Genomic DNA, 25,997 nt, shown 5'->3' on the forward strand with positions numbered 1-25,997 from the left:
AAGGAGGTTAACTGGCTTTACTGTTCAGTGGAGAAAGAGGTGGTGGTAGAAGGAGTGGGGTGGGTTAGATCCAGCCTGTCCAAGTGTTTATTTTGTGGCTTCTCAAGGAAAATAAAGTGGAGCTAGTATTTCAGAATTGTCTCCTATATTCTGGTGGTGCCATTCATTTGTGCTAATTTCATATGTAAAGTTAAGCTGTGACGTTATTATTCACTGAGGATGGTTTGGACTACTTTTCTGATGGAATAATGTCCACTTCGTTGAGTCTTAAATCAGACTGATTTGAATAGAAAAATGTCCCATGATGAGCTTTTCTTTTTTAAAAACGAAAACCTTCCTGACTTTAAAAGAAGAAAAGGCAATATTATGTCCATTTGGTGAGAGAAACTCTCTGGATGGGCTTATATGCTAATTAGCTAAAAACAAACAAAAAATATTCCACTTATATGTTGCTTTAAGTTTGTGACTGCCTGAAAGGATTTGGGGAAAAAATGTTTTTCATATATAAACTGGAGTCTAGGTATTGATACAAAAAGTTTATATTTCAATTATTACCATATATTGCTTTAGATCCAGTAGTTCCTTAAATAATTCTTTATGGTTTTTAAGATTGATTTTATATATTAATGTATGTATGTATGTATTTGAGGGTGGGAGGAGGGAGAGGGACAAGCAGACTCTACACTGAGCCCTGATGGGGGGCTCGACCTCATGACCCTGAGGTCATGACTTGAGCCAAAACCAAGAATCAGACACTTAACCAACTGAATCACCCAGGTGCCCCAATAACTTTTATGTTTTATAAACATTTCTGTTAAAGTAATAATTACGAACTTTCCAAAATAAAAGTAAAATCAGGGATTTTTAAAATCTTAGTTGCAAATACACCTAAATGTATGCATATAGTGCATATAGCTTAATTTTTGTATTTTATAGAAGAAACGTACCCCTTTGTCAATGTATGTCATGCAGATTTAGAATGACACATGAATTTTTTTTGTAGTTGGAACCAAAGAAATTTTGTTGTGTTTTGATTTGTGCCTGAAATGTGATTCCAATATCCTAATGTGGAAATGCATTCAAATGGAAATAAGAGAAGTCTTCATTTTGGTTGACTGCTTTTGTTGGAGTTTGAATGCAGTGAGGTTCATTCAACCATAACATTAAAAATGCCTGTGCTTGAGGCAAAAGCCATGGGAAAATGGGGCTTTATTTATGTAGTCCAGAACTTTAAAACATAATAAATATAGTGTTTATAACATCAGTATCTTCCCCATTCTCTCTCATTTTCCCTCCCTTCTTTCTGACTCCTTTTACCATGCTTCTGTAAATACAGGAAGCTTTGATGGCAGCCGAAATCAGCCAGAAGAACATTAAAAGACATAAGATTCTAGTAAGTATGTAATTTTACTATTTGAAGCATAATTTTACCTTTCGATAAGTTATAATGAGGCTGAAAGTAACTTGAGAACAGCTCTTTCCTACCTTTTTGAGATTTTATTTCAGACTAACTCTCTAACCTGCCAGGTCAAAATATCTCATTTTATTGAATCCATTTCTGCTTGTAAACAAGAGACTTGAACACCTTCTAGGAGACAGTTTCAGGTAATTTGGAACCTAGATTGTGAAGCGCACTTTAACTACAAAGCTTTCCAGTTATGTGTGGGGAAGTCTCTTTAAGTCATAGGTAAAATCACATTATTACAAAATTTATCAAAAGTAGTTTCATAAAACCAGATTGTTTCAGTGTCTGCATAGTCACAGAGTCATTTGTGTTGTGGAAACTAATCTAGGACCTCATATACATTTTCATTACATTTTGGACTCTGGAAAAAGCCCATTTCTTTGCTAACTGTGACAATGGATGTGCAGATGGAAAGCCAGAGAGAGTGTGAAGGGACCAGTGAGTCCAGCACCCTTGTTGAGAGATGAAAACTCTTTTATGGCTATTTGGGGTTGTAGCACAAATTCCTTCTGCCTATACTTTCCTCACCTTAAGCTTCTCTCAAACACCTTGTAAAAGCCTAATGCCTTGAGAGTGTACACATAAAAGAACTCAGGAACCCAAAGGAGGAGAGAGAACCAGATCATCTTTTTTCCCTCCATTCAAAATTGTGGAGCGTAAATAAGGATTGTCTAGAAATGGAGAGGACATTCTGCCCAATAGAATAGTATACGTGACAGTGCAGAGAAGTGAAACCATGTGGCCTGCTTGGTTATGTGGGGCATTTGCAGAGTGTATATATGGGTAGCAAGAGCCAGATTCTGAAGGCCCATATATAATTAGGAGCTTGGCTTCATCTTGAGACCTCTACAGTTTATGCTTTCAGTACCTCACCAAATGTGCCTGTTAGAAAGATTCTCTGATGGAGAAAGGGGCCAGAGGATAGCCAGCTGAAATGGAGATCAATCAAGAATGGCTTCCTTCTTGGTAGGGAGGTGAAAGGATCAGTAAGAATGGAGAAGTGAAGACAAATGGAGGATACATTTAACCAGACTCTGCAGATTATGGTGGTTGGCTCCTCATGCATATGAGAGCAAGAAATCTAGCCTGACTTCCAGTCTTTGGGCTTGGGCTTCTGGTGGATGGTCTTGCCATTCCCTAAGAGAAAGAGAGAGAGAGACCATGCCAGGGAGAACGGGATGGAGGAGTGTGGGTAGATTAATACTGGTTTTGACACATTGGGTTTGGGTCAACTCTGGGACATCCTAGTGGAGCACAGGGAAGAGATCTGGACTCCAAAAGATTCCAGAGATTTGTCCGCAAACAGGTGGAATGCATGAGTTTGAACCAATCCGCACGCAAGGGTGGGCATCTAGCCTCAGAAAACAGAGAACTTGAATGGAACCATTGGAAATGCCCACGTTTGAGGAATGACATGTCCAAAACAGTTTTGGAACGGCAGAGGAAGGCTCTGTCATGGGAGCAGGGAGAGGAGAGCATTTCAGGGTAAGCAAGCTAAAGTAGTTGAGGTGAGCAGGCCAAAGGTAAGATAAACTAACTAGTTGGTTGTCCGTTGGGTTTGGTAATACAAAAATGACTAGTGAATTTTCTCTGTATTATTCATTCCCAATGTGCTGTAAGGAGTGATAAGTGAGGAGATGATGGATGATGAAGTAGAGTTGCATGTTGACCGTCAGGTTGGCTGTGAAGTGAAAGAGAGTAGACTGTGGCTGGAGCCACGTGGTCATGAAGAGGTCCTTGGTGATGGGGAGTATTTTGTGTGAGAGAGACACAGAACATGCTTACACAAAGGGAAGAGAGAAAACTTAGGTTGAGGAAAGAAGGACAGAGAAAGAGGATGAGTGGTAGAATAAGTTCCACAGTGGGGTGGGGGCCTGGCATGAGGACAAAGGTTGGAGAGATGGGCTCTGCAAAGGAGATGTTCTCTTCTCTAACCCTGGACAGAGAGACTTCAGAAATACTGTAATGTGTAGTCTGTTTGCAGAAAACGAAAGTTAGGCACCCCTTTTTTTACTCGTTAGTTTATACAGATTTGAAATAGGATTTCCTACATAGTCGTTATTAGAGTAAAAATTTAACGAACTATGAACTATTAGTATTTTCCTGCAGCCTTGAAATTTCCAGCAGTCCTGTACATTAGTTACACAGAGACTTTTTTTTTACCCCCTCCTAACACAGTGTAATTTCCTACCAGGCAGAGAGAGACATGGGCTCCTGCCATTTCCGCTGTACAGGAGGAAATCTCACACCTTTTTTGTATATAAACTAGAATGTAAAATCCAAGTTTTGTTACATACGATAAATTTAAGCTTCTCATGAAGATGCTTTTAGTTGGAAATAATATTTCGCAGGAGTAGTCTTGGGGAGATCAAACAAGAGCTCTCGTGTCTTTGGTGTAACGCGGTCCACCTGATCCTTTCAGAGCGGAGGTGGCGTCAGCGAATGGATTTTACGCAGAAGCCAGCCCTTGCACTGCTGTGAACCCATTTCTTCATCTGTAAACTCATGGGTGTGAATCATGTTTTAGCTCATTTTCACATTAATGTTAACTTTAAGATTCAATATTTCCCTTTAATATGATCTGTCGTGTATTTCCTACAGCATTTTTTCAGACTTGATATAGAGGAGACCAGTAGCTCAGAGCTTAGAGATGAAAGCACAAGAAGCAATTTTATATCTGTGACAGTATGAAATTGTTAGACCATGTTTCTAATGTTGCAGATTTCTTTTGTAGAAAATCTCCTAATCGGGGGCAGGTTAGGAGCCTTTATCATAGGAATATAATTTTTTTGTGAATTCTAAAATTTGTGAAAATAGAAATATAAGTGCATTTAAATCTGCTTAGGAAGGAAATGAGCATAATTACATACAGCACACTCAGATGTATAAAACAGGTTCTAGCCAGTAGGACCCCAGTGTTATGGCCTACTCGGGAATTGAGGCTCAACTTTTCAGTTGTTCTGGTTAATTATGAAATCTCTTCATTTAATTTTCCTAGGATATTGGCCTGGCATATATAAACCACCTGGTGGAAAAAGGAGACTATGACATAGCAGCTCGGTAATAATGACATTTTCATGATCATTTGTTAGTATAAATAGAATTGAGAAATGTTAACAGTAACATAAGCCATTCTCTGAGGTCAACATTTTTTTGTATCTTTCTTTCAGGGGTGATTTTTGAGTATTAGTGGCTTTAACTACAGAATGGATTTATTACTTAATCCACTTACTGTCTCATTTTGACCAAAGTGAGACAATTTAATGAGAAAGAGGTAAAAAATCATGAAGAGTCTGAGAGTTTACCCTTTTTATAAGCTAACAAGTAGCACATGGGTACCAGCAGAAGACAGGAGACTCCTGGGTCAGAGATGCAGGCCTAACTCAGCAGTGGTAGCCAGAGTATTGGCATTTGTACCAGATCCCATAGCACCACATAGAGGACTGTCTGGGTGATACTTCAGAGGGCAGTGGTTCCTGTTCCAGGAGAGGGACCCCGAGCTTTGGGTATCTGACTTCTTTTATAATGGGCAGTGAGCCTGCCTGCCTTTAACTTCAGAGGAATGAGATCTGTTTATTATATTGGATGCTAAACAAACCTGCCCTGTGCTCTGGAGGGGAACACTATCTTTGTCTTTCATTTCCAGAGCTGTTCCCTTCACAAGCATCCTTGAGAAGGCAGTCAGTGCCACTGCTTATAATTCAAAGAGAATTGTCTCCCAGCAAGAGGGTGGCAAATCTGTGGAAGTGACCAGATTTCAGGCTTCAGGTTTGCAGGGGTCTGCATGGACAAGAACATAAATGGTGGACAAGAACATAAATGTTACACAGTGGTCGTCAGTGGTGTGTGTGTGTGTGACTGGTTCCCCCTGAAGCTTCATGATGCTTGCCTGCAGGACGAGGGGACAGCCTAGCAACATAGCCTTCACGCCTACCTTGCATCTTTTGAGATTTAGGGAAACCTGTTTCTTTGATGTGTAAATTAAGTTTTTATTCATATATAAATATTTCTCCAGATTATATACTATGATAGGACTCTACTTTTCTTAAGTCTGATTTTGGTAGTCCATTATTTAAAGCCATTTAAGAAGTGGTTTAAATTGGTACTTTGGGGTATGATGGACATTCCTTTAAGACGAGAAAGGTCCCAAAACCAGCAGCGCTTATCTGGATAGTAGAAGACTCAGAACAGGATAATCTTTGGGAAAGCCCCTAATCACAGTCTTCTGAAAGGATTCATCTTCATTTATAAGTATTTTGTAATAATTGTCATGATTTCTAGCAACCTTGTGTATACAATCAAGTGGTTATCTAGTAATACCTTTACATTCATTGGTACTTGACATAAAAATTTGTCAAAACTCTGGGATGAGAGAGTTATCTAAACCAATAGAGGAAATGTCTATTTACTCATTTTTTTTTTCTTTCTTTCTCCCTGGGATGTTTTTACTGCCAGCAAATGCCAGAAAATTCTTGGGAAAAATACGGCACTCTGGGAATGTGAAGTTTATAAATTTAAAGAAATTGGGCAGCTTAAGGTAAGCATAGTCTTATTTTGAACTCTGAATTTTTGTATATTGTATATTAATACTGAGATGGAAATAAAATTAAGACAATAGTAATCAGTTCTTTCCCAGAAAGCATGTTAGCTAGGAAGAAAAACCAAAATATAAATCTGATTCATTTTTAATGTGTATAAAATATACACATATATACTCTACCTTCTTATATATCTCCAATTCTGTGTTTAGATAAAGTTTTCATATTTTTTTGTTTTTTGTTTTTTTTAAAGATTTATTTATTTGAGAGAGAGAGAAGGAGCGCACAGGGGTAGTGGCAGAGGGAGAGAGTCTCAAGCAGGCTCCTGGCTGAGTGCAGAGCCCAACACAGGGCTGTATTCCACAGCTCCCAAGATCATGACCTGAGCTGAAACCAGGAGTCAGATGTTTAATGACTGAGCCACCCAGGTGCCTCTGAAGTTTTTATGTTCTTTTTAATGAATATGGAAAGCAGGTATAGTCTCATCCTGTAGATTATAAAATGAAGCTTTTTTCTTTTAAATTTTTTTTTTTTTAATTTATTTATGATAGTCACACAGAGAGAGAGAGAGGCAGAGACATAGGCAGAGGGAGAAGCAGGCTCCATGCACTGGGAGCCCGACGTGGGATTCGATCCCGGGTCTCCAGGATCGCGCCCTGGGCCAAAGGCAGGCGCTAAACCGCTGCGCCACCCAGGGATCCCTAAAATGAAGCTTTTTTCAAATGCATTGAAGAATTAATGCATTTTTCAAATACTGTTTTACTTGCTGAAAGATAAATGGAAAAATTTGACCATGTAGCTATAACAAGTAATTTGATATTTCATGTTTTTACCTTCTTTTCCTTTTCAAGTTTTCATTAAATTTATGGTTAGTTACATACACTGTAATATTAATTCAGGTGTAGAATTCAGTGACTTACCACTTATATACAACACCCAGTGCTCATCACCACTAGTGCCCTCCTTAATCCCCATCACCTATTTAATCTATCCTTCACCTCCCTCCTGTCCAGTCACCCTCAGTTTGTTCTGTGTATAGTTAAGAGTCTGTTTTCTGGTTTGCCTCTCTCTTTTTCTTTTCCCCCTTTACATGCATATTTTGTTTCTTAAATGCCACATATGAGTGAAATCATATGGTGTTTATCTCTCTCTGGTTGACTTACATTGTTTAGCAGAATACTTTGTAACTCTATCCATGTCATTGCGAATGGCACAATTGCATTCTTTTTTATGGCTGAGTAATAATCCATTGTATGTATGAATACACCACATCTTCTTTATCCATTCCTCAGTCAGTGAATATTTGGGCTCTTTCCATAATTTGGCTATTGTTGATGATGCTGCTATAAACATCATAGTGCATGTATCCCTTTGAATCAGTGTTTTTGTATTCTTTGGGGAAATGCCTGGTAGTGCAATTGCTCGGTCATATGATGTTCTATTTTTAACTTTCTGAGGAACCTCTATACTGTTCTCCAGAGGGGCTGAACTAGTTTGCATTCCCAACAGTGTAAGAAGGATCCCTTCCTCCATGTCCTTGCAGACACCTGTTGTTTCCTGTGTTGTTAATTTTAGCCATTCTGATTGGTGTGAAGTGGCATCTCATTGTGGTGGTGTTTGTTTGTTTGTTTGTTTTTAAGATTTAAAAAGTTTTTTTATTCATGAGAGACACAGAGGCAGAGACATCGCAGAGGGAGAAGGAGGCTCCCTGCAGGGAGGCCAATGGGGGACTCAGTCCTTGAACTCCAAGATCATACCCTGAGCTGAAGGCAGACGCTCAACCACTGAGCCACCCAGGTGTCCTTTATTGTGGTTTTGATTTATATGTCCCTGATGATGAGTGATGGTGAGCACCTTTTTATGTGTCTGTTGGCCATCTGGATGTCTTCTTTGAAAAAAAAAAGTCTATTCATGTCTTCTGCCCATTTTTTAACTGGATTATTTGTTTTTGATGTTCAGTTTTATAAATTGTTTATATATTTCAGATACTGCCCTTTATCAGACATATCATTTGCAATATCTTCTCCCATTCTGAAGGATGGCCTTTAGTTTTGTTGATTGCTTCCTTTGAAGGAAACAATTTACCTTTCAACTTAATGTACAACATCCAAACTAAACAATTAAGTATTCCTGTTGTTAGTTTAAAACATTTAAAATGTTTTCAATATTTATAAGCCTTTAGTGTTCAGTGTTCTCTTGGAGTCATGAATAAAATTTCCAGTTGAACCTGGCCAGCTCAGTCAGTGAGGAGACTGCCTTTAACTGAGATCGTAATCCCAGGGTCCTGGGTTCGAGCCCCATGTTGGGCTCCCTGCTCATCGAGGAGTCTGCTTGTCCCTCTCTCTCTGTCCCTCCTCCCCACCTGTGTTCTCTCTTTCTCAAATAAATAAATAAAATTTTAGAAAAAAAACATTCCCAGTTAGGTTGCCTGCCCTATGACTAGTGCTTTGCCCTATGGACACTTTTTGTCTTGTTTATTGGGCTGCTCTTGGAAGATTATATCCAGTCCTGTGGCTGGGGTCAGACTGATGGCTCTGTAACCTAGACCTTTCTTTTTAATTCAGTATACGTGCTAGAGGTGTGTGATGGCCTTTTTCCTTGTATGAACTGCTGATAGCAACCACTCAGATCATTGTGAATCCATTTCTTTCCCAAATTTGTTCCTCATCATTTCAGTCTCTATCTGGGACATCACGGTGTGCCCATTCCTCAAAGCCACCACCTGATGAGAACATCTGACTCACCTCCTCATGCTGTTTCATCTCCACTTCTCCTTAGTCTTAACGTGTCGACACCAGTGGGGCCCCTACCTCGGGGGCCACGGCCTCGACTCTTGTCTGTGCTGTTGCAGGCCTTCTGAGAGATCTGTGAACAACCTCACCCCAGAGGTAGCTGCTTAAAAAAATAAATCTGCTCTTCTCTTCTTCGCAAAGTGTAAAATCCAAATTGTTTTCACAGCAAACCCTTGCCTTTCTCCCCAGCCTTATCTCACTTCTCTGACCGCCGTCTCACAGCTCAGAGCCGCTCTGATCTCCCTGAACACAGAGCGCACATTCATGGCTCCATGCCCTCGCTCATGCTCTTCTGCCTAGGTGCCCTGGCCCCATCTTTCTCTGCCTCATAGACTCCTGGCATTCATCATTTCTTATCTGCTCGTCATGGCACCTTATTAACTCTTTGCTTATGTAACACTTAGCAGCCAGTGTTGCAGTTGGCTGTTTGGATGTCTGCACACTGTCCCCCGGAGGCCCTGAGCCCCTTGGGATGGTGACTCTAGTTCTCCGTCCCCAGAACAAAGTATAGCAGTCAGTACATAGTGCACTTCAAAGTTATTCAGTGTTGTTTGGAAATGTAACCCTTAACACAGCACTGAGACAGCTAAGGAATGCAAAGTGTGTATTTCCCCTTCATTTTGAACAATGATTATGAATTTTTAAAGAGTAATATATTCTATTTTAAGGAAAAAAAATATGAATAGATGACCTGTAACTCCCTGACTACTTAAGGTAGCTTTTATCTCTATGACATTCTCCCTCCTATTTAGATGTTCATTAATTTGTCAGGAAGAACAGAGAGAAAGTTTAACTTAACTGAAGCAGTCTTTTTGTTCATCATTCATACATATATACACCTTAAATGTACTTTTGAAAATATATTGTCATATGTTATAAGAAGGTGGAGTTGCTTTGAATTTTTCTTTTCATAATAATTTTACAAAGTACTCTGCTGCCTTACATTTTAAAAGTTAAAATGGATGGTCTCCTACTTAAAGTAGTTCACCTAATGATTTTTCAACTCTAGAGTGGTGCAAAGGCAATACAAATTCATCCATCTGCTTTGATTTTGTTTTTGTTTTTGTTTTTTAACACCAGACTTCAAGCTGTATTACAAACATGTAATCCTCAAAGCAACATGATACTGGCACAAAACAGACACACTGGCCTAATCACAAATTTTTGGTATTGGTTGAGACTTGATTTGTGACCCAGTATGTGGTCTGTTCTGAAGAAGGTTCCACGTGCTCTAGACAAGAAGGTGCATTTTGTTGCTCTAGGATGGGATGTTCTGTATATATCTGTGAATTCATATGGTCGAGTGTCATTCAAGGACCTTGTTTCCTTGACCTTCTGCTTAGGTGATCTGTCTATTGTTGTGAGTGGAGCATTGAAGTCCACTACTATTATTGTATTATTATAAGTGTGTTTCTTTAATTTGGTTGTTAACTGGCTGGTATAATTGACTGCTCCCAAGTTTGGAGCATAAATATTGATAATTGATGATCTTATTGAAAGATTGCTACCCCAGCTTTCCTTTAGGGTCCATCAGCATGTTAAATCCTATTCCATCCCCTCATGTTCAGTCTGGAGATGTGTTTGAGTCTTGTGTGTGTGTGTGTGTGTGTGTGTGTGCTTTGATTTTGGATCTTTTCCTGGGCTAGTGATACATGGGACAATGATCTGTCAAGATGCCAGGCAGAGCAGTGAGCCACAGCTCCCAGGCAGCTCAGCCACGCCAGCACCAAGGTCAGCAGCCCATACACTCCCAATCATTCTGTACCCACACAGCCATTCTCTTGTTCATTTATAGTACAGTATTCAACAAACTAAATGAGATATCCAACACTTTATTCTAAAATAGGCCATGTGTTACATGATTTTGCCCAACCATTGGCTAACTTAAGTGGTATGAGCATGTGTAAGGTAGGCTTGGCCAAGCTGTGCTGTTCAGTACGACAGGTGTTTTAAATGCATTTCTGACTTACAATATTTTATATTTCTGATGGGTCTTTCAGAATGTAACCCTGTGGTAGGATGAGGAAGATCTGTGCTTTCATAGTTTCTGCGTAATTGTGGTATGGTTTTGTTTTGCCCCTTCTGAAATGATTTTTTTTTTTTTCTTTTTCTTCCTTAGGCTATTAGTCCTTACTTGCCAAGGGGAGATCCAATTCTGAAACCACTCATCTATGAAATGATCCTGCATGAATTTTTGGAAAGTGATTATGAGGTACGGCATTCAGATGTGGTCATGTTTACTTGCTCTCAATGGGAAAATGGTAAGAAATATAGAAAAATCATACAGTGGAGCAAGCAGTTAAGAGGAAGCAGATTTGCAGTTTGTAGGTGATGGATGAAACTGAGGTGACATTCTCATGACAGCTCGTGTCCGTGTAGACAGTGAAAACCTCTAATCCATGCACATTTTGAAGAATTCCTTAATTCCTTTATAGTTTCCTATAAAGCTAATTCATTTGGCTCCTTGAGAAAACCAAAGAAAAAGGACAAGTGCTGTTTGGTAATTTCATACATAGAATATCAGCTGCTATTGATGCTTGAAGCCTGAGACTCAGATCTAAGTTTGCCAGAGAAGCATTGAAGAGAAACTGGGGCGTCAGGAATGGGGGAAGGGGATTGGACGTGATCTATTAGCTTATTGATGAAGGAGAAAGGCAGGACTTACAGCACTATAAATGGTAATATCAAATTTTACAGATGAGGAAACTAAAGATTGAAGAAATTAAATAATTTGTTCACAGGCGTACATTTAAGAAACAGGTGTGCCTGGATTTGAATTTAAATTTGGTGTTTGCATGCACCCAAAATGGATTATAATTTTTAAAGTTGGTTAATTTAACACACATTTATTCGGAAAATATTCGTGTATTATCTACCAAATTGCAGGCATGAGGTAGGCACTTAGGTATGCAGGTGTGAGTGAAATGGCATGCATTCAGCGGTAGAGGTAGCTCATGGTCCAAGTCACACGCAAGTGTGTAAACCAGCGGTTCTTAACAGGTTCTTAAATAGGCCCTCTGGGGACATTTGGCCATGTCTGGGGACATTTTTGGTTATCATGACTAGGTAATTCATGCTACTGACACCAGGTTAATGGATGGAGGCCAGCAGGGATGCTGCTGAACATCCTGCAATGCACAAGAAAGTCCTCTCCATGACAAAGAATTATTTGTCCTCAAATGTCAACAGTACTGAGGTTGAGAAACCCTGATAGAAACAAACTACTATATAATGTACTGGTTGCTCTAGTAAAGCTGTCAACAAAGTATGTGGTTAAGACTCTGCCTCCTTCCCTCTGACCAGAGGAAAAAGATTTCTGGTGGGCAGATTTTAGGCCAGCTCTTTTCCATAGCTGTGACTGAGCCAGGAGGCTCCACAAACCAGATCTGGGACCCTGGGCTGCTGTCCTCAGCTTCTCCCACCCCTGCCTTCATAATCGTTCATCAACGTGGCACCATCTGGAACCTAACCTAGTGATAGGTGTTCACTTTCAGTGCCTCATGGGATGCTGCAGTTTGTCATCACTGTTTTGTATTTGGTGTTATGTTTTAAAGAATTTGAGGCGACTTGCAAAAAAAATTAATACGTAGAGGAGGAGAGAGAATGAGGAAAGGAATCCTTAGCTTCTCAGTGCCTGTTGAGCACTGAATGCCTTGTTAGGATCCTTTTTTACCAGTAATGGATTCAACCTAAGGAGAGGTAATATGGCTAACACTAATACGTTTTAACTCGAGGTGAATTTTAGATCTTCAGATCTATAGGGACCTTTATGGTAGCCATTCCATACCCAGATAACTCAGATGTTGGATCAGTTACTGTCAGTCAGGTGTTCCTGGATATGGAAGATTCAAGCAGCCTGAAACATGTGTGATCTACAGTTCCTTTACTTCTGTGTTCTTATCATAGGGAGGGATTGACTGCTTCAGCATGAATTAAACTTGAACAAATTACCTTGTTAATAATTCTGTATACTAAAAGAGGCAATATTTTCTCATTTTCTCTTGATACTGCATATTATAATCCGATCTGCCATAACAGAGTAGGTCTGTTTCTTTCTAGATCTGTAGGTATAGATTTTCTAGAAGAGTTAATAGTAATAGGTTGTGTCATTTGTGTTGGGTACCAGCTGATATAGTCTAGAGACACACTTCCTATTCATTCCCTATTCAGTTCAATTCAGCATTGCTTTATTTAGAACCTACCAAGGCCTAGAACTGGGCTGAGTACTCAGTTGGATTCAGGAGAAATTTTAAAAACACAGTCCTGTCTTCAGTAGATGTGTAGGCTGAGAGGGACGATGATACTGATATGCTTTAAACAACTAAAACATAAGTGACATAGGCAGAGTGATATGTTCTATAAAAGATCTGATGAGAGGCTATTATTGGCCATAGTTATTGGGAAAGGTTTCTTTGGTAAATAAAGACTTGTAATGGACTTCTCCTATTTCTTTCCAGGATGTTCTGAGTACATAGAGTGGCTGTCATAAATATTGTGTCTTTGTACATCTTCCCCAAAGAAAGAGAATTATGAGTGTTCTGTGAAAATGATGGGGAACACTGAATTTTATTGAGAAATACTGAAGCTTGGTATACTTGTCCTCTTTGTAAAGTAATGTAATTTAACCATGGGAAAGCAATTCTATTATTTTTATGATTCTTTTGTAATTCTTTCACATGATTCAACTCTTTTTCAGGAAACTATTTTAGATTCTGTATCATTAAAGTTATTCTGTTGATTCGTGTCTGGAAGACTGTCGACTGAGACAGAAAGAAATATGCATGACTTAAGCTTAGAGCTTATAGATGTTTTTTCCTGAATGTTTCAGAGTGTCTACCTGGCCGGTAGTGTTAAGAAGCATATAAATAATTCGTTGTTTACTGTCCTAAGCTCTTCTAAATCATTTAGCTTCCATCGTTTTTAATTTCATGTTTAATTTTGAATTAAATTGTCACATGATTAACCATGGAGCAGTATTTCATAGCACATATTATGTGGATGAAAATGTTGTACTTCTTAACAGCACTAAAGGCTAGATTAAAAAAAAAAAAGGCAAAAAAAAAACCCTGTACTTTTCTAGAATATTGACTTCTCAGTTTTCTTCCTAAAAAAGATACAAAGTGGCAGTATTTACTTGGAGATAATGATGTTTCATGCCTTGTTGGTAGGGGTTTCTACTGAAATGTATATAGCTTTGTCTTAAAAAAGAAAAAGATTTTATTTATTTATTTGAGAGAGAGCATGAGCACGGGGAGAGGGAGAAGCAGACTCCCTGCTGTGCAGGGACATCCCCCCCCCCCCCCCAAAGCGGGCTCAGTCCCAGGACCCGGACCATGACCTGAGCTAAAGGTAGATGCTTAACTGTTGAGCCATCCAGGCGCCCTTAGCTTTCTCTTTTTATTTATAACCTAGCAGAATTACTTTTATAAGTACCAGGCACCAAGTGATGGCGCCATCGGAGCTCCACAAAGAGTTAATGACTCTTTATTTCATGATATTAATGGCAGATATATGAGCATATTAAAAGTGGGACAATTGCTGTGGCATTTCATTCAGTAAATACCTTTTAACTTTGTACTTACTATGATGAACACCAAGGTATTCTCTGACTTTACCCACTCAATTATAACAACTTCATAACCATGTCCTCTGATGAATAATAAAGGCCAGAGGATTGATGGCATTCGTATTTCTTAGCATATTTATTCGAGGTTACACAGAGCCAATTTAGCAGAGAAAAGCCTGACCTGAAATGGGTTTAAGTGTTTATGTCAGTTTATGTTGAAGGCATCATGTTTTTATCACACAGTAAGACCGGTCCTTTTGTCTTATTTTGTGTTAGGAATCGGCAGTACTGCCAGGCTGGCACATGAATTAGGGAAAAGAGAAAATGGAGCCAAGCTGCCTCCTTTCCCAAACAGTATTATTTCTGGTCTCAGGGCTACTGAGGGCTGCCAGTGTTTGGGTGGGAAGTTTTTCAGATGTTTGTATCTAATACATCACAGAGACTTAAACAGAAACCTGATCCAAAGTATCATTTTGGTTCAAAGAACATCTTAATGTTCTGATTCAATGGTTTTAGAAAATAGATCCTCTTTACTTAGTGATGTCCTCTCCCCAAATCTTTCAAGTCAAGCTGCAGTCATGTTCTTCTGTGGAAAGGTTGCAGTTTGACTGGAAAACGTGTTGCCTGTCATTCTGCTCTCTTAGCCATCTTTCCCAGGGTTACTTGGATAGGACTTTAATGGAGACTATATTCCTGATTCTTTTTGGTTCTCTTTTTACCAAATTGTCATACTTTACAGATGCACATTCCTGCACACTATTTTCATTTCTAAGTGTCACTTAACTAAATTCATAGTAGCCTATCAAAGTATTAGTTAAGATATTTAATATTAATAATAGTTTTTTCAATAACATGAAGATTTGTACTATTTGTTGTCTTGAATACATCTAAGGTTTTTCTCTACAAACTGCCAAGGATCAGTAAGTGAAGTACTCTGCCATAATTTGAGTTATAAAGCCTGAGTTCTAAAGTCAGGAATCAGGAGTGTAGGGACTGCCCAGGATGCTGGCCAAGAATTAACCACAGGAGAGAAATAGAATCCAACTGGAGGATCTATGGTTTTCTATCAGAACCACAAAATTTGAGATCCAGTTAGGGGATAAGACTTGGGCCAAAGTCCCAAATCCCAAATAAAACTAGGTTCAGAGGCAAGAATGGAAAGTGAGGGAAAAATGGAAAGAGGACAAAGATGGTAGGTTGTTGAAGGCAGGGTACCAGTGATTCCACTGTGGAAACCAGCCTCTGCGGTCATACCGGCTGTGCAGTGACATCTGCTGCCCAGTGCACATGGAAGGCCAGACCCAAAGGGCACAGAAGGTGGGGGAAAGTAGCCAGCTTGGACATTGTCTTCAGGATATTCAAGATGTCAACCAAATGTTACAGTTCGTCCAGACTGAGGTTAGAGCAGATGAAACCTAAAGTCTGTGAGTGTCACTTTACTGAAGAGCCAGGAGGGCATCTTGCTAACTTGCACATTTCATCAAATAAGAGCAGAAGTGGATGGCACCACCTACCAGGAACAGTAAATGGAGATTAGTATGCAGTAATTCTCTGCCTCCCTCACCACCTCCAAACCCAGAGTCTGAAAGTGGGTGATGTGTTCTTTAGGGACCAAAGGTTTAATCGTAAAATTATTTTGTCTGTTTCCATTAATACTTTTAGGCATTATTTAAACTATTTGCATTGTAACCCTATATAAAGAGTGTTCTTCTGTTTGTCCCTCATGATTTTAGGGCTTTGCCACTCTGATCCGAGAATGGCCTGGAGATCTGTACAACAATTCAGTAATTGTGCAAGCAGTTCGGGATCACCTGAAGAAGGATAGTCAGAACAGAACCTTACTCAAAACCCTGGCTGAACTGTGAGTATAATTTAGTGCTTCTTTTTCCAGTTTGACCTACATGAAAGTTTTTCATATTTTAGACCTAGTAGACTCTTCATGGGGAGGACGCAGAGGAGGGAGCCTTTTATACCATTTTCCTATATTCATTCTTGGTAAAGTCCCTTCAGAAATGTCCAGTGAGGGACACCTGGGCGACTCAGTGGTTGAGAGTCTGCCTTTGGCTAGGGTCATATCCTGTGGTCTTGGGATCGAGTCCCGCATTGGGCTCCCCACAGGGAGCCTGCTTCTCCCTCTACCTGTATCTCTGCCTCTCACTGTCTCATGAATAAAAAATAAAATCTTTAATTAAACAAGAAAAAAAGAAACCTCCAGTAAACAGCTAGCAGGTGAGGGAAACGTGTGAGGCTGTATGGTTGTAATGCGGTCTGTTTCCCAGAGAGGAACTCTTGTCTTCGAGACTACGTCCGTAGGGGCAGTGGGTCAGGGAGGGAAGAGAGCCAGGTCTTAGATTGCACCAGAACATTGGTTTTCCTGGAGAGGCTCTGGATTGTCATTCTTGGATCTGCATGTCCGTTAATCTTTCAAATCTCACATTTCCTTCTCTGTAAGTTGTATGTATTCCTTATGGGATGATATCAAGGTTTAAAGGAGAGGTCATAAGTAAGAACTAATTGAGCACTGTGCCTGGCACTGAGGCAGAGCTCAGAAAATGGGAGCTTGGTTAATATTTTTCAAATTTCTTGGGCACTTTCAGTAACCCAGGCTTTCTTCTATATTCCTGGGATGCACTCATGCCCTAAAGGAGCTCTGGGCTTGTGAAAAGAGGAGCCATACTGCAGGCAATCTCGGGAAGGTGCTTCTTGCTGCAGCCCTGTGTTGGCATTCCCACCACCTCAAGCCACCCCTCCCCCATCTCCTTCCATCTTTTGCCAAGACCAAGAAAGCTTCACCCAACCGGCCTAGAGTTCAGGGCTGTTTGTTACTCTCTGAGTTGAAACACTGACCATTTTCTTCTGGAAACATTGTTCTAGATGTTCCTTGGGTTCTGCAGTACTAATTACTCGTAATTCTTAGTACTGCTAATGGACTCACAGTACAATTTAGGTTCAGTTGGTTTTCGGGAGCTGGCTTAGGAATTAATGTGAAAAACAGTGCTTCAACAGAAAAACACATGTCAGCTTTATAAATTCCCCTCACAAATAAGTTTTGGGGATATAATCCATTTGCCAGCTGAACAGTGCTTGTAGAAATTTTAACTGAATTTTTTTATGACTAGAATAAGAATTTCCTTCATTTTGGATCATAGTTTCTTAGGTATATGGATTTCTATGAAGAAATTTTGAAAATTTGTATAAAAGAGAATGTTTATTACTTAAGCATTGTCCATTTTCCAAAATTTTGGTGAGGTGAGAGGCAAGGCTGTGAGAAAGAAGTACATACTGGTCACATACAGTTAAATCCCAAGGAATAGTTTTCCAAATAAAGTTGACTTTCTATTTAAACAAAATTTTTCATAATGCAAAATAATGATTTTTACGTGCGTACTTGTGTGTTTAATTAGATGTGTTGATGAACTTTAATGTAAAAAATTTTGTATTACCAGGTACACCTATGACAAAAACTATGGCAATGCTCTGGAAATATACTTAACATTAAGACACAAGGATGTTTTCCAGTTGATCCACAAACATAATCTTTTCAGTTCTATCAAGGATAAAATTGTTTTATTAATGGATTTTGATTCTGAGGTAATGTGTTTCTTATTTAGTACTGACCCTTTATTTTTACTGTTCCAAATTTTTAATAATTAGACATTGATTCAAATGCTGGGGTAGTTAATAAATCACATAGTTGGGCTGTATGCTGATCATATTCACAATGCTGACCCTCACTAGATGTTATGAATCCTTTACTTGATGTGGTTATTCTGTAAAAGCAATCAGAATTTGATTTGGAACTTTGAAAGTTGTGTGTGCGAAGTAATTTTTTAGTAAAACAATTCACACAATTCATAGAAACAAAGAAACTAGCCATATATTTTGGCTCATTCACCTCTCTTAATTGTATGTCCCAGGAATAAAATTTTAGGTAGATTTCTATTTTGATCCATTTATTGTAATTTTTATTCATTAGCATTCATAGATTTAGCATGTGGTGTTTTCATTGGTCTCAGACATGTGGAATGTGTTATTTTATCGTATGACAAATTCGAACAGTGGATTGCTTGACTAATGAGGTCACCCAGCCTCCACAGTTCACAGTGGTGTGTGTGTGTGTGTGTACGTTTTTACAAAGGACAGTGATCGAAGTAAAGAAGTTCATAAAACCCAGTACTTCTTCAGAAAATTGAAAGTTTAAAGAGTAGAACCTGTAAAACTCCAGAGGGATTACTTGGATTTTTTTGTTCTATTTAATTGCATTTAAGGGTATTATGCCCTATATTATGTATATGTGTATAAATGTATACTGTATATAGATGTGCTATAGGTTAGTGTTCATAAAGTTAAACTTAATATAAGTAGGAGCTAAATCTACTACTTTTTCCTGAAAGATGCTTTTAGCCCTTTTTTCATAGTGAATGATTCAAGTCCTTAAGGACTACTGATCTAAAAAGAATTAGTGCAGTTGTGAAGAAGTTCAGGTGCAGAGGTTCTGCTTCTTTGCAAAAGGTGATTAAGAGGATGAAGTGCTTCTATAAAAATTAATTACATTTCCACATATCCATTCTTGCCTTATGCCTACCTCCCCCCTCCATGCCGTGTGTCTCAAGAGCCTAGTTTGGCTTACGTAGCTATAGAAAAAAGATGAATGAGCTGAAACTGATTGCTGTTCAAGAGTATGAACCAAAGTTAAGGAATCATAGTTTTCTAATTAAAAGATACCTTACGGATAATCTCTTCTAACATCCTCCTGTTTTAGAGGGAAAAAATGGAGTGGATAGCTGGGTAGGAGCAGGGTCAGGAGAGCCAGGATGGCACTCAGCCTGGTGGGCTGTCTACCCAGCACTTGTTGTTACAGACACTGTCTCCTTTGTGTTTTATGAAGTGTTCATAGTAAGGAAGTGTTGCAAGTCCATAAGCTTTATATCATTATGAAACTTCAGGTATCTTATTTTTTTTCTGGCTCTAACCCTCCTCTCCATGGAAGACCAGCTCCTGACATCTGTGAAATCTGTAGAGGGACTCAGTGAAGGTTCAGGTGGCAGCAAGCAAAGTTCATTTTTGTGGTCCAGGGAATAATATGGTCTCCATAACTAGCGAGAGTCACATGAGTACTTGTGGAGATATTGCAGATAACACGGAGGTTAAACTGTGCATAGACAAGCTGTTTTTTGTTTGGGGAGTGGTAACAGAATGCTGTTTGAGTGGCATGCAAAACATAGGCCTCGGACTGGGACACGTCTCAAAACACATTCTTTACAGGTATCTCCCTTAAGGGCGACTATAGAGTAAAGGGACCCTTATGTATGGAAAAAAGGGACAGCATGTGCAATTCATTGTGTGTGCGCTCTCTTCTCACACAGCAGGTGTCAGTGACTCTGGCTGTTTTTTTTTTTTTTTTTCTTTTTATTCCAGAAAGCTGTTGACATGCTTTTGGACAATGAAGATAAAATTTCAGTGAGTATCTTTTGTTTTTTATACGTGTTACTAGATGGGAACACCCTTGCCATAAAGAGGAGAACTGTTTACCAGATAATCTTGCAGCTGTGTTTGTGTCCTCATAAATCAATGTTTACAAATTTCTTTTCTCCCTAGATTAAAAAAGTAGTGGAAGAACTGGAAGATAGACCAGAGTTGCAGCATGTGGTGAGCATAACCACCTTCATTTGCCCTTTTGACTGCACTGTGGGGGCAAGCCACCTTTCAGTTTTGGTGTGGGAGAGTGGCGTGAGCTCTCTCAGGTCACCCCTCAGCTTGCAAGTTTGACCACCGACAGTATTCCATAACTAGTAAGATGTGGCATGTGCTCTGGCCCTGGCTAAGGACTAATTACAGATCAGATTTTTAACTTGGACTCACCATTGGATTGTGATTGAAAAAAAAAATTCATCCTATTCATGCTTGTGCCACCAAACTGTGCCTAGGAGCAAAGTAAGTACCTTGCTTCTGTGTTTAACACTAAATATAGTTACACCATAAATTGCCACACCTCCGAAGGATCCGAGACCAGAGCCTCGTTTTTCTGCCCCTCACCCCTCCCACTTCTCTCATTTGGTCTTGGAGGTAGTACTGTGAAGGCCTATCATTCTAGACTCCCTTGGGAGGCTACTTTGATTCCTGCATTGCTGTCACCATGGGAAGAAAGCAGGAGTACATGTTATCTGTGTCCTTTAACAATGATAAAAGAGAAAGTCTCAGGGAAAATAGGTGCCAGTAGGACCACGGGCATCCAGTTCAATGGGGGATCTTGTACCTTTGCCCACCTCTTTGCACCGCAGAAGGAGGAGGCTCGGGATCGAGTTTTTATTCATCAGTCAGTATTACACAAGAACTTCTAAAGACTCTAAGATTGAAGTGCGAGGTACTCTGTTCCATTTTGTTTTAGTCAGTGGTTGTGCAGAAGCCATTGCTATACCATTTGTGGTGGGAAATCTGAAGGAGATGGCCTTACCCAAGCAAGGTGCCACTGTGCTGCGCCCCCCCCCCCCCACCCCCGGGGACTGAGTGATGAAGCAGTGATTTCTAGCCTGTGGAAAGCATAAGACAGGACTGGTGGCAGGTGTCTGTGTGACAGTGTAATTAAGTACAGTGCTGAAATGAGGGCACAGCTCCCACTAACATGGCTCATCTTCCCCGTCAGGCAACGGAATGGCTCCGTAAATTTGCCTTGGTGATGTGACACCTTCCCAACCCTGTTTGTGCCTCTGGGATGTGGCCCCACGTGTCTGGCTCACACACTGACCCAGTGCCAGTGGATAGGTAGGGCCTCCGTCAGACGCCATGGAAGTGCTGGCCACTCTCTGCCTGTCCTTGCCCCAGGGAGACATGACCAGTTGATCTGAGGAGCCGTTTATCTGTGTCCATATGGCGTGGTTCACTCATTAGTGGAGGTCAAACTCCAGCAAACCTGTGTACAGCGTCAGCTTCAGGGGCATACTATAGTGTTCTCTTCCTCACTTAAGGTGTGAATGTACTTTACGTGATTGGCGTGTTCAGGTCTTTCTGCCTCTGGTGCTTTATGGGGTGTTCGTTTACATTTAACATTAAGTACACATTGGACATCGATTTCTAACTGATGCATAATATATTGAAAGACTTAATCTTGCCTCTGAGTAGAAAGTGAATGACTCACTTTCTTTGAGGTCCATTGACTTTTTCAGACAGCTAGGGAAAGGACTCAGTTTTGAAAATTGGTTCAGAACACCTGTATTCGTCTTGATTTTTACCTTCGATGTCCCCAGTATAGGCAACATTTCATTGCAGACACAGAGTTCAATGAGACTTAACAGAGAGCAGATGCAGAGTGTATGAAAATTAATTTAGCACTTACTGCTTGAGTTTTTAAGAACATACTCTTGTCCCATGACTATACCCCTTTTATGTAAAAGACAAGCGAGAATTTTTAGGATTCAGGAAGGCCACTAATCAAGCATTTATTTCTGAAGTGATGTGGATGATGGTGAGGATATTAGCAGCTACCATTAACACGTCTCTGGTGCTCAGTAAATGCCAGGCGTATCAATGTAGATCTGAGAGTTTTACAAATGGCAACGCAACCAGTCCTCACAATGACCCAGTGAGATTTTGGAAGATAAACTTAGTCACAAAAAGGCTAGTGACTTGTTCAGGTCAGGTGGCTGGTTCAGTAGTGGGGCCAGGTCCCTCGAGGCCATTCTAGAGAGAGTGTCAGATTGTCCTGGCTCTCCGTGGAGGCTGGTAGGAACTGAATGCAGCAATGTTAAACAGGTATTGCTTTTCATATTTTTATATTCATGGTCTTTTCCTTTGTTCTTTTTAGTATCTGCATAAGCTTTTCAAGAGAGACCATCATAAGGGGCAGCGCTACCATGAAAAACAGATTAGCCTTTATGCTGAATATGATCGACCAAACTTACTTCCCTTTCTCCGAGATAGTACCCATTGCCCACTTGAAAAGGTAAGTCACAGACTCGTCTCTCACACTTCCAGTGAAAAAGTTGTCCTTGTTGGTAAGCTGTCGATCATTCTAGTCTTCCTATCACTCACCCATCCCTGTTCAGGGGGAGTGACTGCTGCTGTCAAGGCAGTAGGTTTTTCTGGGGCATTCCGATGAGAATTGGAGGTACTGTTGGCTAAGATTTTATTGAGGAGCTAAAGCATTTCTGGGCCAGGTTTAATTAAAGGTTTAATCCAGGGTGTAGAACTCTGGATTCTAGCGCAGGTAGGTGGATAAAGTAATTTTATTCAACCATCAAGCAAAAGTAGTGTCAGGACTCTGAGTCACTTTAACAGGGTCAGAGTGGGGCCTAAGATCAAGCTGAGAGAGTGACCCAGGCTATCCCAAGCCAGAAGCAGCTGCTCCAGACGCAGTGTCAGTGACTTAGGGTCCTGCACTCCATCTGCTCTCCACATCCATATCATATATTTCTATATTTCTTTATCACACCATGTTCCATTTCTCTATTGTACTAAGTTTTGTTCTTTTTTTTTTTTTTTTAATTTTTTATTTATTTATGATAGTCACAGAGAGAGAGAGAGGCAGAGACATAGGCAGAGGGAGAAGCAGGCTCCATGCACTGGGAGCCCGATGTGGGATTCGATCCCGGGTCTCCAGTATCGCGCCCTGGGTCAAAGGCAGGCACCAAACCGCTGCGCCACCCAGGGATCCCGTACTAAGTTTTGTTATAATTGTAAAAAGTTACTAGTCTCTTTCCCATTGTCCTGTATATTCTTAAGGGACAAGAAGTCTGTCCCACTCATTTTGGTAAACCCAGCAGCCATGGCACTGTATTAGACACTTATTAAATGTTTGCTGCATCGTGAGTGAGTGAGTGAATGAATCAGTTTTATGAGCCTGCTGTTGGAACACAGTTGAAACTTCACACATATATACCAGGAAATGGGCAATGTACCCATTTAGCCAATATAGCCACCAGCGTTGTTTACCGTGGTTTTTCATACGGTTGGAAAGCTATCTAACATCTACGGGTATCTTACTAAATTCAGATGGCCAGATAACAAGTACTTTTTAGTCAGCTATATGTATCAACAAAACAAAAAAATGTATTTGACCCATTAGAGATAGGCATTAAGTTGATAGAGGGACACCTGGGTGGCTCACTCTGTTGAGCATCTGATTCTCACTTTCAGCTCAGGTCATGCTCTGGTAGTTGTTGGATTGAACCCAAGTGGGGCTCTGTGCTCAGTGCAGACTCTGCTTCAGGTTCTCTCTCCCTGTCTCTCCCCCTCTGCCACTACCCCCTCATGCTCTCCCGCACGCTGTCTCTCAAACAAAATCTTTAAAAAGTTGATAACATGCTGTTTATATGCACTGACAACTTTTATATTTGCCTCTTCAGCCATGTTGATAAATGAATTGGATTTATTATGAACCAGTTTTAGCTGAGTGGCTTTTGAAAATCTGCAGTTAATGAAAAAATATCTTACCTCCATAATAATTTATGAAAAACTTTAACATTTTAAATTTGGAGCCTAAAACATTTTCTCAAGAGTAGATTTGGAAATTTATCATCTTATTCTAAAAATAAAAGCAAATGTTTCCCTCTTCTCACTACAGAATCTATAATCTAGGGGCGCAAAGTGAAAATGTCATTCTTTGAACCATGCCCCTTCATTTTTATCTCTCTTTGAGGAAATATCATTTGTTTTCAAGAGTCCAGAGCTATCTGTGATTGACTCCTCTAACAGAGCCCCACACCCGTGATGAGCAGCCACCCAGGGCTCCTTCTCATTCACTAAACTCAGGTGCAGAGGTGCCACCCAGATTCCAGAATGTTTGTGCTTCTCACACACTTCCAACCCATCTGCTTTACAGTTTTCCAGTCTCACAGTGCTAAACAGAAGACACTCTATTCTACCTAAAAGGGGAGCATCAGAAAATTGCAACTGACACGTGGCATTCCTAATATCTAGAACTTACTTAGAGCATTGTAGAGACCTTTTAGAATTTTTCTGTGATCCACTGAGAAGAACCAGTTCACATGTAAAAGAACTCAACAAAAGCATCGTGAAACCAATTATAGTTTTTTTTTTAAGTTATCTCATGTTTTCCCCTGAAAGAGAAATCTGAATAAAATGAATTAGAGCTGGTAATGGTAGAAGCGTGCCATTAAAAATAAGTCAGTAATCTACCTTTCTTAGAACTTTCTAGTTGAGCTTTCATGTTACAGATCGTTGAGATATCTTTGTAAGAGATTATCTCTCATCAGGATCCATTGTGTATACCCATCTCTAGGTTTGTAAAAATATATATATATCATTATCCTTGCTTGGGGACATAAAGCCATGTTAAAGAAGATATTCTTGACTTTATTAACTCATAAAGGATCTCATTCCTTTTTCTTAGAAATAAGAACTTTATATACATTTAATCATCTTAGAGCTAATTCCTTTATGCATACTGAAACTCTGGAAAAAGCTAATAATTCATAAAGAGCAAAATAGATTTGTCCCCCTTAAATGCATGGCAGGCATAATAAATGAATAAAAGTCATGAGTACAGTTTTTGTTTTGTCTAAAGAGCGACTCAGAAAATTTGGTATCGTTTTCTACTAAATATAAAGTTAAGAGCTTAAAATTTTAATGCACTCACCAAAAAAAAAAAAAAAAATCTCTATTTCAGAAGAGTGTATAGAGACCCATAGATGTTTTGGTGGTAGTTTGGTGTTTGTTTTATTTTAAATGGGAAGTGTTTAGGGTTTCAAGGCTTTATTCGGAGCCTGTTGAGCATTACCACCACCCTTGTTGATAATTCACTTCGGGCAGCATAGCAGTACTGTCTTCCTCTGATTTTCTGCCTTTGTGAGGATTTGGGTAATTGTTGAGAGGAGGGGTGACTTCAAGTAACAGCTGGTTGAAATCTTCAAGAATCCCAGTCAAACTTCGTTTGTATTGATTGAAATCCCACAATCCATAATATTTGGCCAAAAACTCTGTGGAGACCCTGATATCACATCAGAAGCCCTTAAGAAAGTGATGTTCCCAAGGTGGCAGTATTTATTAAAGACCTGAGTTCAGGATTGAAAATCCCCACAACTCATAAATCCCAAAATTAATCATAAGCTTTTATGAAATTGTTCCTTCTAAAGGAGATACAGAGGTGGTAGGAATTTATAACACTGACAGCAGTTTAAAAAGACAGTAAAAATCATTTGTTTTTGTTGTGCTTTATAACGTGAGCTGTGCTTTCATGTACCTTATTTTTATTTAATCTCTACAAATGCACGGTAGGTGGATAAAGTCATTTTATTCACAACAAGCTGAGTCTTAAGGAATTGAAAGAAACAACCCAGAGTCTAGAGCTAATAAGTCAGAGAGCCGAGACTTAGAACCTGGATCCCTTAAGTCAGGTCCCCTCTTCTTTCCATGGTTGTGAGGAATCATTTCTCAAGTTTTAAAAATTAATTAAAGAGTCAGTTAAGTATCTGACTCTTGGTATGAGTTCAGGTCATGATCTCAGGGTCATGAGATCGAGCCCCTTGTTGGCTCCCCACTCACCAGGGAATCTACTTGAGATTCCCTCCCTCTGCCCCATTGCCGGCTTGTGCACACACACTTTCCTTCTCTCTTCCTCTCTCTCTCTCTCCAAAATAAATAAATCTTTAAAAAAAAAAAAAAGATATTCCTTAGTATTG

The 25,997-nt window shown here is 39.7% G+C and overlaps 1 protein-coding gene across 1 annotated transcript in view; it reads left to right on the plus strand.

Annotated features, from left to right (window-relative positions):
* The window catches only part of VPS41 (VPS41 subunit of HOPS complex), a 172,707-nt gene that overhangs the window by 121,438 nt on the left and 25,272 nt on the right, over positions 1-25,997 (plus strand). The window contains exons 14-22 of the mRNA XM_041774307.1: positions 1,337-1,393; positions 4,464-4,525; positions 5,921-6,002; positions 10,915-11,007; positions 16,095-16,222; positions 17,808-17,952; positions 19,780-19,821; positions 19,960-20,010; positions 22,163-22,300. Of these exons, the coding sequence (XP_041630241.1) occupies positions 1,337-1,393; positions 4,464-4,525; positions 5,921-6,002; positions 10,915-11,007; positions 16,095-16,222; positions 17,808-17,952; positions 19,780-19,821; positions 19,960-20,010; positions 22,163-22,300 (798 nt within the window). The remainder of the gene's footprint in view (positions 1-1,336; positions 1,394-4,463; positions 4,526-5,920; positions 6,003-10,914; positions 11,008-16,094; positions 16,223-17,807; positions 17,953-19,779; positions 19,822-19,959; positions 20,011-22,162; positions 22,301-25,997) is intronic.

Source organism: Vulpes lagopus, chromosome 11 (genome assembly GCF_018345385.1).
Source record: "Vulpes lagopus strain Blue_001 chromosome 11, ASM1834538v1, whole genome shotgun sequence".
NCBI classification, from domain to species: Eukaryota; Metazoa; Chordata; class Mammalia; order Carnivora; family Canidae; genus Vulpes; species Vulpes lagopus.